The 12,447-nt window shown below is 45.5% G+C and overlaps 1 protein-coding gene across 3 annotated transcripts in view; it reads left to right on the top strand.

Annotated features, from left to right (window-relative positions):
• The window catches only part of ADAM8 (ADAM metallopeptidase domain 8), an 89,623-nt gene that overhangs the window by 30,485 nt on the left and 46,691 nt on the right, over positions 1-12,447 (top strand). For all 3 annotated transcript variants that reach the window (XM_050960098.1, XM_050960099.1, XM_050960100.1), the window contains exons 6-7: positions 4,587-4,770; positions 9,043-9,108. In XM_050960098.1, coding sequence (XP_050816055.1) covers positions 4,587-4,770; positions 9,043-9,108 — 250 coding nt within the window. The remainder of the gene's footprint in view (positions 1-4,586; positions 4,771-9,042; positions 9,109-12,447) is intronic.

Genomic DNA, 12,447 nt, shown 5'->3' on the forward strand with positions numbered 1-12,447 from the left:
GACTCCACTCAATGCTCCATTGGCCTCTCTGGCCTCTGAGGCCATGAGTCTCTCATGCTTCATGGTGTGCAGTAGCTGTTTCACTCATTAGCTCTGTATGTGCTGTCCTTTCATCAAGGGCAAAGGAGGGACCATTTTCACTGTGCCCTTCATGAACACATAACAGCCCTGGAGGCTTCCTGCTTTTAGCCCCTTCCCCACCTGAGGTAGCACAGTTAGTTAGGTATTATGGTAACAGTATCATGTGAAGCATCTTAGGTAACATCTTTTGAGATTGCAGCTGACCAATGAATAGCTTATCTGCAGGCAATTCTCATAGGGCAGAGAAGATCTGTTTTCCCTAATTAGACCCGATGAAGTTCCAGTTATCCTGCTTTGTCCTTAATCAGACCTTCCTCTCAGCTGGCCTGGTGCTGTGATGAGGCTTACTGCTCTGAGGCTGACACAGTCATGCCTGTCCTGCTCCATCTCCAGGGGATGGGTCTGTCTTTGCGATACACTGGGTCTCACATTTTTCTCCCTCCAGAGTCCTTGGATGATGCTGTCCAGACCTGGTGATTTACTGTACTCAAATCTCTCCAGTTGCCGCATAACTCCCCTGTTCGTGACTTTGATCTCTGACAAGAACATGTTCTGATTTCCTGTGACCAGCACCCCAGAACAGGCATTTCCCCCGTGGTGAAGAGTGATGAACAATGCCCTGGCATTGCCCTTTCCATTGCCCTCTCCTCCCATGGGGGCCCTACTCATGGCTCTTACTCATGCCTTCTTGCATTTATATGTAGTTGAACCTGAGATGGCCCAAGGAGATGAGCTTTGGCTCTGGATCTGGAATAATGCCAGACAAAGGTGCAGGGTGGGTTTGAGATAAACCTGGCTCAGGTTTGGGTTTGGATTGGATGGGGCTGCAGTCCAATGAGCTGTTCCCATGAGATCATGGCTCCAGCTGGGAAACCTCATAAGATCAGCCATTCTCAAGGATCTGCCACGAGGTGGGCCCCATCTGACTGGATCTGGGAAACAGGCTCTGCTATTTGAGGATTCTCTGTGGAATCAGAGCCATAGATGTTGCTATGAGTCATACTGGAGCCTCCCACACCACCACATTCACAGAGGTTTGGATTCCATCCTTGGTTTCAGTCCCATGGTAAAGTGTCCCCTCGAGGCAGGGGAGAAGAAGAGAGACCATCCTTGCTGCACATACACTGCTCTGTAGCCTCGGGGAAGGTGCACTGAGCTAAATGCTAATGAGTTCTAATCCCAGCTTCTTTAACTGCTTTAGTTATTTCTGTGTTCTTCACAACTCATGCGCCTACCTTAGAGGTAGCAGCTAACCTTCACCTATTTTACAGAATGTGTAACTGAGAGGCTGGGTGAATTTTCCACAGGCAGAGCTGGAAATAGACTCATAGACTTTAAGGTTAGAAAGGACCATCGTGATCACCTAGTCTGACCTTCTACACATCAAAGGCCACAAAGCCTCACCCGCCCACTCCTGTAACAGACCCCTAACTGAGTTACTCAGATCATGGTTTAGCGACCTGCAGTTACAGAGATTTCACTATTTACACTAGACAGACACAGGGTTGTGAAGCTGCTGCTGCCTCCATGCTAATATGCATTTTCCTTTAGTTCCAAGTGGCCACAGTTCAGGCTTTTCCCACATTCAGTCCCTGCAGGTGGCTATGCTTTAGTACTATAGTGTCTCTAGCTGCTTTCCCACACTCTGATTCCAGAGCCAGGAAGGGCCAGACTGCCATGGCCTGTCCATGGCCTTGCCAAGGGCCAGGCTACCGTGGCCAGCTGAAATCCTGATTACACATATATGCATGAACTCGTAACCTTCAGGGACATGTGAGAAGTGTGCTGTTTCCTGGCTGTGATAGGGGCTCCAGCCATGTGAAAAAATGACTGTGTTCTCCCTGTAATGTGACGCTCCCACCCTACGCTGCAGCCAGACAGCACCCAGCCGCTCAAGTGCAGTGGATCAGTCTATGTCACTGCATTTGTTTGGAGGCCAGGAGAAAGTGGAAGAGACACTCTCATACTCTGTAGCCTGGCAGTAGTAGGGGGGAACCTTAGCACTGAGGGGCCACAAGTGCCTCGAGCCCTGGCTGAGGAGCTTCTGAGCCCGCCCCTCTGGTTGCTTGCGTGAATGCGGTGAGCACCTTCTCTGTAGCCTGTCCATTTCTAATATGTTTGCTTTTGAGATGGGGTGACCAGAACTGCACGCAATATTCCAAGTATGGGCGTACCAGGGATTTATATAGAGGCATTCTGATATTTTCTGTCTTATCATCTATCCTTTTCCTAATAGTTCATAACATTCTGTTCGCTTTTTTGACCACTGCTACGTAGTGAGTGAATGTTTTCAGAGAACTATCCACAATGCATCCCTTAATACAGTACATGACCTATTGTGCCTTATTTATAATGCTTGACCTTGAAAGGTAGATGGTTTTCCCCCTATTCTTTCTTTTTACAGAAAAACAGCCTTTAACTCAGTTTTGATAGAGGCTCAGGGATTCAGTATATTTATTTTTCATTTCAATGTTTTAGAGATTCTGCTAAGTTTAGCCTTAACATATTTTGTATTACATTTAAATTTCATTTTAAACAAGTTTAGTTTTAGAAGGAAAAATATATTACAATTTAAAATAACAAAATCAAAAAATCCTGTTTAAATTACAAAAAAACCCTCCACCTGCAGTGAAAACAGACCTCCTTTCAGTTTCAGTATGCAAAACAATCAAGTGCCACACATGATCGCCACAAGTTCCCTGCTCTCTAGGATGTAGCTTGGCAGCACAGGGCTGACAGGCTCTGGAGAGCAGCTCATCTTCCTGTTTTCCCAAGTCACTGACTTCACCTCCAAAGTATGCCCCAAGAGCCTCTTCGAAGACAGCCCCATTGTGCAGTCACCCTCTCATTGGTGGCAGGGAGTGTGTCTGGGAGCAGCAGGAAGGTACGATTGTGGGGTCAGGCCCTATGGTTTTATCATTGGTCTCTGTACTTGGTAACTCTGTAAAGGAATTTAAGGAACAAAGAACCACTGGCACTGAGGTTCAAAGTAGGAACTATCCTGTCCTTCCCTACTGGTCACCTGTGCTAAAGTTACAGGACCTGGGTGTTTGTTAGGGACTGCCCTGCCTTGCCTCACCTCTTCCCCACGTTACAGGGACAGATCCTGGCTGAATTTGTCAGGGCCAGGTTTGCTTATTTTTCCCTAAATGGCATTTGACGTGGGGAACATTCAGAGCCCAGGCTGGCCCTGAATTCAGCACAGGGAATTCTGTTTAGATTTTCCTTTTGAAAAGATCCCAGATTGATCTACCTGGCCTTTCAAGGGCCAGGCTGCCATAGCCTCTCCATGACCTTGCCAAGGGCCAGGCTGCCATGGCCCGTATGTGGCCTGCTGAAGTCCTGATTACACATGTACACATGAACTGTTAACCTCCAGGCAGGGGTGAAAGTAACTTAAAGGATTTACCAGTACGCCAGAGTCCTGAGTGGGGCGTGGCCTCAACTGGAAGAGGTGTGGCCTCAACTGGAAGATTTAAAGGCCCAGGGGCTCCAGCTGTGGCTTGGAGCCCCAGGACCTTTAAATCACCCTGAAGCTACCAGCTGCAGAGGTGGCTGGGACTCCCGGGGCTCAGGGAAGAATTAAAGGGCCTGGGGCTCCGGCCGCGGTGGAGCTCCAGGCTCTTTAAATCACCGTGGGAGCCCTGCCACTGTTACCCCTGGGTGACTGGGCTCGGGCTCGGGCTGGGGTAGTGGCAGCAGGGATCTGGAGGCAATTTAAAGGGCCTGGGTCTCCAGTCGCTGTGGGGAGCCCCAGGCCCTTTAAATCCCTGACAGAGCCTGGCTCCTGGGGCTCCAGCAGCCGGGCTCAGGCAGGGATTTAAAAGACCTGGTTCTACTGCCACTGCAGAGAGCCCCGGGCCCTTTAAATCACCGCCGGAGCTCCAGCAACGGGGCTCGGGCAGCGCTTTAAAGGGCCCAGGGCTCCCCGTAGGGGCTGGAGCTCAGGGACCTTTTAAAGCCCCACCTGAACCCGGCTGCCAGAGCTCCGGTGATGATTTAAAGGGCCCTGGGCCCTTTAATCGCCACCAGAGAAGCCAGTTCAGTCCGGCACAGCGTATCAGCTCTTGCTTGTACGCCGTACCAGACCGTACCGGCTTACTTTCACCTCTGCCTCCAGGTACATGTGAGGAGTGTGCTGTTCCCTGGCTGAAAGAGGGGCTCTAGCCAAGTGAAAAAATGACTACGTTCTCCGTGTAATGTGACGCTCCCATCCTACGCTGCAGCCAGATAGCACCCAGCCGCCCAATCATAGTGGGTCAGTCTATGTCATGGCTTATGCTAAACAATCTGTTTAAACCTTGTATTTAGCAGTGACACTTTGAGTTAGTTTCCCAGACCTGAAGAAGAGCTCTGTAAGCTCGAAAGCTTGTCTCTCTAACCAACAGAAGTTAGTCAAATAAAAGATATTACCTCCCCCACCTTGTTTCCTCTGCAAATGTATGTGAAACCCTTTCTCTGATCGGATACTGGACACAATTCATGTTGCCTGCATCTCTTTGCAGTGGATTTTTCTGGGCTGATCAGACAGTCTATTTAATTGAGCCGTTGGGAGGTGACAAGGGGGAGCATGCGGTGTACCGAGCGGATCACCTGAGAATGAAGCGTGGGACCTGCGGAGACGCCAATGTCACTTTGGAATACGACCATGAACCAAAAGTTGCTGCCGCAATGAAGCCCCATCACTGGGTAGGAAATCGCCCTGTTCCTCTGTGTTGTAGTTTAATTTAGGAATGTAGGGCCTGATCCAAAGCCCACTGAGATCAGTGTGAGTCTTTCCATTGACTTTGCTGGGCCTTTGATTGGGTTCTTAGCACAGTGCCTGATTGCAAAGGTTCTGCATGCACTTGCTGGGGGCCTGCAAGGATCTGGTTGGTTGCACAGTACAAGCTTCTCTTCCTCATTTCCAGGGCATATTGAAAGGACATAGCCACAGGCTGAGGAGCTTTCAAAAAGACTCAGGCATTTCTCACACTTCAGATACTTCACTGCCTGCTAAGTAGCATGTCTGGCTATGTGCAATTGCTGTAGTTGTCAGTGGGATGTCAGGGCCCCAGAATTGGGTTCAGGAGACCCAGGTTCAGTTCTCTGCTGCACCACAGACTCCCTCTGTGACTTGGGTAACTCACATAGTCTGTCTTTTCCTCCATTCCCATCCTCTGTGACCTGGACAAATGCAGGCCTGGCTGTTAAGACAATCCTCATTTCTTTGCCACCTCCCCTTTCCCGCCACATCAAACACAGACTGCATGTCTTTACCTTTGAGATCCTCCGAGGCTTAGCCTGACCCATTAATGTCAGCTGCTTAAAGCAGCTAGTTCTGGAACCCACAAGGGGAGAGGCAATTCTTGATTTAGTCCTAAATAGAGCACAGGATCTGGTCCAAGGGGTGGCTATAGCTGAACTCAGTAATAGCAACCATAATGTAATTACATTTAACATCCGTGGGCGGGGAGGAAGAGGACCAAAGAAACCTACCACAGTTGCATTTAAACTTCAGAAAGGAGGACTACACAAAAATGAAGAAGCTAGTTAAATGGAAATCAAAAGGAACAGTCACAAGAGTGAAATGCCTGCAAGTTGAATGGAAACTTTTCAAAAACACCAAAATAAAGGCACAAATGAATGTGTACCCCAAATAAAAAAAATAGTAAGAGGACCAAAAAAATGCCAGCATGGTTAAGCAACAGAGTAAAAGAGATGGTTGGAGGCAAATATCATCCTTTAAAAATTAAAAGTCAGATCCTACTGAGGAAAATAGAAAGGAGCATAAAATAGGGCAAGTCAAGTGTAAAAGTATAATTAGGCAGGCCAGAAAAGAATTTTAAGAGCAATAGCAAAAGATTCAAAAACTAATAGCAAAAAAATTAAGTATATTAGAAGCAGGAAGCCTGCCAAACAATCAGTGGGGCCCCTGGATGATCAAGGTGCTGAAGGAGCACTCAAAGAAGACAAGACCATTGCAGAGAAGCTAAATGAATTCTTTGCATAAGTCTTCACAGTGGAGGATGTGAGGGACATTCCTGCACCTGAGCCATTCTTCTTAGGTGACAAATCTTAGAAACTGTCCCAGATGGAGATGAATAGAGGAGATATTGGAATAAATTGATAAACAATAGTAAGTCGCCAGGACCAGATGGAATCCACCCACGAGTTCTGAAGGAACTCAAATATGAAATTGTAGAACTACTAACTGTGGTATGTAACCTATCACTTAAATCAACTTCTGTACCAGATGATAGGATGATAGCTAATGTAATGCCAATTTTTAAAAAAAGACTTCAGAAGTGATCCTGAAAATTACAGGTCAGTAAGCCTAACTTCAGTACCTGGCAAATTGGTTGAAACTATAGTAAAGAAGAATTATCAAACACATAGATGAACATGATTTGTTGAGGAAGAGTCAACTTGGCTTTTGTAAAGGGAAATCATGCCTCACCAATCTTCTAGAATTCTTTGAGGGAGTCAACAAGCATGTGCACAAGGGGGACCCAGTGGATCTGTTAGTCTGTAAGGTGCCACAGGACACTCTGCTGCTTTTTCAGTGAATATAATGTAGTTGGACTTTTTGAAAGCCTTTGAGAAGGTCCCTCAACAAAGGCTCTTAAGTAAATTAAGCAATCATGGAATAAGAGGAAAGGTCCTCTTATGGACCAGTAACTGGTTAAAAGACAGATAATAAAGGGTAGGAATAAATGGTCACTTTACAGAATGGAGAGGAGTAAATAGCGGAGTCCCCCGGGGATCTGTACTGGTACCGACGCTATTCAACATATTCATAAATGATCTGGAAAAAGGGGTAAACAGTTTGCAGGTGATACAAAATACTCAAGATAGTAAAATCCGGACTGCGAAGAGTTCCAAAGGGATCTTACAAAACTGGATGACTGAGCAACAAAATGGCTGATGAAATTCATTGTCGATGAACACAAAGTAACCCTAACTATACATACAGAATGATGGGGTTTAAATTAGCAGTTACTAGCTGAAAACATCAACTTAATGTGGAGTGTCAGTCAAAAAAGCTAACAATATTAGGAACCATTAGGAAAGAGGTAGATAATAAAACAGTAATGGTCATAATGCCACTATATTAATCCATAATACGCCCACACCTTGAATACTGCATACAGTTCTGCTCGCTCCACCTCAAAAAACCCCAAAACAAACAAACAAAAATTAGAAATGGAAAAGGTACAGAGAAGGACAACAAAAATGATTGGGGGTATGGAACAGTGTCCACATGAGGAGAGATTAAAAAGACGGGGTTTTTCAACTTGGAAAAGAGATGACTAAGGGGGGATATGATAGAGGTCTATAAAACCATGACTGGTTTGGAGAAAGTAAATAAGGAAGTGTTATTTACCCCTTCACATAAACAAAAAACGGAGTCACCCAATGAAATTATTAATAGGCAACAGGCTTAAAATGAACTTCACACAACAGTCAACTTGTGGAACTCATTGCCAGGTGATGTTTTGAAGGCCAAAAGTATAACTGGGTTCAAAAAGGATTTAGGTAAATTCATAGATTATAGGCCCATCAGTGGCTATTAGCCAAGATGGTCAGGGATGCAACCCCATGCTCTGGGTACCCTAAGCCTCTCACTGCCAGTTGCTGGGACTGGACGACAGGGAATGGATCACTTGGTGATTGCCCTGATTTATTTATTCTCTTGGAAGCATCTGGCACTGGCCACTGTTGGAAGACAGGATACTGGGTTAGATGGACCATTGGTCTTGACCCATTATGGCCATTCTTATGTTCACCCTACAGATTTCCTTTCCTGCATTACTGAGCTGTCAGTGCTGCCTCTGCTCTGCCAGAGATGCCAACCTGCCATGTCCATTAGTCCTGTTTCCCTGCAGATACTGCCATGCTCTCTGTCATGCTTCCGACACACAGTGACAGGAGTTGCCCTTGTCAAACTCCCCAGAGTTACTACATTATCCTACCTCAGGTCCCTGCTGTTGCCTTCTGCTATGACATGCACAAAGCACCCAGGAGCAGTGGGTGTGCTGGGGTGGCTTCCCTCCTAACCTGTTCTTCCCCACTCCTTGGTTTGTTGATTTTTTTCTTCCTGGATTGTGAGCAGGGATTGCTCTTTTATTACAATGTGTGCAGCATCTATCGCTGGTGCCCTGACCCAGACTGAGGGGCTAGGTGCTATCGCGATGCAGATAGTCTGTAAGAAGACATTCCACTTCAAAATGCCGTGTATTTTTTTATTGGCAGCTCCCACCTGCACCACAGAGGAGGCTGGAGGTGGGATCAGATGAGGTTTTGGGCTCCTGGAGGCAGTTTGGGTTGGTAGGGTAAGGATGTTGGCCAAGTATTTCTGATGAAATGATCAGCAGTGACACGAGTAATTATCTTCGCATTGAAATTTACATTTCAACTGTAGTCCCTAGGTTTCAGAGTTACACTCCATGGAGCTGAACCCTCTCTGAGCTACTGTTTCAGGCTCTGTGCAAGTGTCATTCCCCATAATTTAGCTCATTGTTTTAGCATCCCCTGGAAATTGTATAGAAAGAGTTTATAAGGAAGTGTTTGCAGTACAAGACCCAGAATTTTTAGCCTAGGGACTTTGAGAAAATTCATTCTAATAGACTAAGTTACTGTATACTGAACCACTAGTGAAAGAAACAAGAAATTTGGGACTGCTCATGAATGATATGTACCCCTTGAGCTAAATCATATTGACCATAGGGTTTGTGGCTGCTTGGGAATTTGGGACACTTTTTCTGCAGTTTAGAGTGGGAGGCAGAAGTTGTAAAGCACACCAGCACCAACAAGTTTAGCACCTAAAATAAGTCACCCAGAAATAGGTAGGCAGTGTTCCAGAATACAACACATATGAAGGAAGGTGTCCCTGTGAGAACATAGCTCGTGCGCTGCTTGTGCTCAGAACTATCAGAGATGGAATTCAAATCCTGCATGTCATTTGCTTTTGACTTTCAGAAATCGGCTCCATTTCAGAAAGGGACCCGATATGTGGAGCTGGTCTTGGTCGTGGACAATGCGGAGGTAAGAGGAACAGGCTGAGACCAGTATTTCATTCTCCACTGCTGTGGATGAAATGTAGCAGCTGTCATGTACTACTTGTATACGGTTTCAGAGTGGTAGCCGTGTTAGTCTGTATCACCAAAAAGAACAAGGACTACTTGTGACACCTTGGAGACTAACAGATTTATTTGAGCATCACATCTTCCACGCTATCAGAGGCTCATTCACCTGCACATCTACCAATGTGATATATGCCATCGTGTGCCAGCAATGCTCCTCTATGTACATTGGCCAAACCAGTCTCTACGCAAGAGAATAAATGGACACAAATCAGATGTCAAGAATTATAACATTCAAAAACCAGTCGTAGAACACTTCAACCTCCCTGGTCACTTGAATACAGACCTCAAAGTCGCAATACTCCAACAAAAAAAACTTCAAAAACAGACTCCAAGGAGAAACTGCAGAATTGGAATTAATTTGCAAATTTGACACCATTAAATTAGGCTTGAATAAACACTGGGAGTGGATAGGTCATTACACAAAGTAAAATCTATTTCCTCATGCTAATTTTTTTCCCCTACTGTTACTCTCACCTTCTTGTCGACTGTTGGAAACGGGCCATCCTGATTATCACTACAAAAGTTTTTTTTCTCCTGCTGATAATAGCTCACCTTAACTGATTACTGATTAGTATGGCAATTCCCATTTTTTCATGTCCTTTGTGTATATATATCTTTCTACTGTATTTTCCACTGCATGCATCTGATGAAGTGGGCTGTAGCGCACAAAAGCTTGTGCTCAAATAAATTTGTTGGTCTCTAAGGTGCCACAAGGACTCCTCATTCTACTTGTATGTGGTAGGTTACAAGACTCTAATTAGCAGGTCTGGTTTCTGTACCAGATATGGACTTGCTATAGAGCTTCCCTCCCAGAGAGAGACACCAGAGCTATTCAGTACAAGAACCTTTAATGTACTGCCAGGAAATGGCTGTTGTTATACATGCCACCACTTGTGGCTGAACAGTATAATACAGTTTACCATTCCATTACGTCTCCTCCTATAACTTTTACATTCCTTCTATTTACAATATTTACACTATCACACTGTCTTTGAAGTTCAGTATGGATCAGTCTGCTAAGTGTCTTTGAATTGTACTGTTTTTCTAATTACACAACCTAAATGTGTAATAACATGGTCATCTGGCTGTCCATTAGTTGCAATGACTGTCTCTGGTCTGTTTGGAATCTTTGAGTTATCGTTGTCTTGTTCTGCATCTGCTATCTATAGAGTTTGCTCTCTTGATTTGTTATGTCTGAGGAATAAATTGGAGATGTCTATGTTTTCTGATGAACTCTCCGCTGTCGGTCTCGAGCACATATGATCTGGGCAATGAGTTTTTTCCTTTATAACAGCTGGAGCTGTCCATCCTTTTTCTGCATCCAGCTTGACATAAGCCTGGTCACCAGTGTCTAGACCTGTGGCAGTTTCCTAGCTGAATGTATCTGTTATAAAAGTGTGTGTAAGCTTTTTTTGCCTTTTTATCTGATTTGGCTGCTCTCTTCGCCTGGATAGATTCTTTTCCAAAGTTGGGCCAGTAGTTCTCTGTTATCTTCCCATCAGGAGTTGTGCTGGACTATATGTTATCGATGTTGATCTGTAACTTAGAAGAATAAGAAATGGATCTTCCTGCTGTATGATTTTCTTGGCTGTCCATACAACTTTCTCAGCCTCACCCTTCACTTATGGGTAATGCAGCTGCTAGTAATGGGATCAAAATCTTATTTCTTTTGGAATTACTTAAATTCCACTGTGGTGAATTGTGGTCTATTGTCCACCACTAGTTGTTATGGAATACCAAAATTAGCAAAAGTGGACTTCAGTTTCTCTATAACACTGCAATATGTTATGTCTTCCAATTGTGTTATTTCTATATACCTGGAAAAATAGGCCATGACGACCAGGTAATGCTGTCTTCTGAGTTTGCATAAATCTGCAGCTAGTCTCTTCCAAGGTCCGTCTGGCAGAGGTGTTGTTATTACAGATACTTTGTGTTAGTTCTGTAATGTTCACATGCAGATATTTTATTCTTTGTCCTTGCTGATGCCCATCCACCACACTGGTTGGCCCATTCACAGCGTTTGGTTAATCCTTGATGTCCTTCATGGATGAGGTTTTAGAATTTCTCCTCTCATTTAGTCTGGAATTGCAATGCAATTGTCTTTAATCATTATGACATACCAGAGCACTATCCAGACCAGTGAGCAGCTGTGTCATCCCTGCTCTGCAATGTTGGGTGCCCTACAATGCCCTGCTAAAGAAGCTTCCACCTGGGCTGCCCACAAATAGCTCTCCAGGATGCAAGCCACACCCTGAGTGTCTGTGTGCAATGGCAGCCTGCCTGCCACACTCTGGCTCTCATAAGCCTTGGTTATTCTGCAGGGTGACTCCAACACACCCACATTTGCCTCCATAAATGTATGTCCTATACTGCCCAGCTCTCTCATGGACAATACAAGTTCTTCGAGTAGATGCAAATGTATTCCAAGTAGGTGTGTGAGCTCCCTAAGCATCGGAGACTTTTGCCTAGCAGTACCTATAGTATGGTGGCTCTCACACCTTGTGTCTGTAGTCTGTCCCCTGGCTATGTGAGGTGGCGCCACCCTGACCCCTCTCAATTCCTTCCCACCACCTGTAGGGTGGAATGGGAGCTCTCTGTGGTTGTAGTCTCACAACTCTGCATTTATCCTTTCTTACCTAGTTTATTGTATAGTTAGTCAGTTAGTGTTTGTTAGTAAAATAAAAAAAAAGAAGAAAGCTATAGAATATAGCAGTAGTGCTCTCCGGTGATGCCTCACAGTGGCTCAAGCACTGCCCTTCATGTGGGGTGGCGATCCCTAAGAGTGCCCCCCCCCCCGAGTGCTTGCTCTGCCTTGGCGAATCCCACCTTAAAAAGTGCTGTTCGATCTGTAGATCGTTTAAAAAGAGGACTCAGGTGGCATGGGACCTTTGTCTCAACAGCACCTGTTTGAACAGGCCATGCAGCCTGACCCAGTATCGAGACCCTTCTCGGGCTGCAGATCACCTTCAAGCTTGGAAAATGCTGCTGCTTCTTGTTTGGGGCTGGCTCCTCTCCAGTGAGGTGCAGAAGCTGTTCTCCATCATTGGCACAAAAGAAGAGCTCTCATAAGACCAATTGTGAGTGCTGCAGGTCATGGGGAGACTCTTCTGCCTCCCCTAAGAGCTCAAACTGGCACAGGACTGGCTCCAGCGCACAGGATGGTGCAGGTACCTCTGATCCTCCTTTGGCACCAAGTAGGGAGGGCAGAAACCCTGTATTGTCAACTCCAGTTCTGTCT

Source organism: Gopherus flavomarginatus, chromosome 6 (assembly GCF_025201925.1).
Source record: "Gopherus flavomarginatus isolate rGopFla2 chromosome 6, rGopFla2.mat.asm, whole genome shotgun sequence".
In the NCBI taxonomy this organism is placed as follows: Eukaryota; Metazoa; Chordata; order Testudines; family Testudinidae; genus Gopherus; species Gopherus flavomarginatus.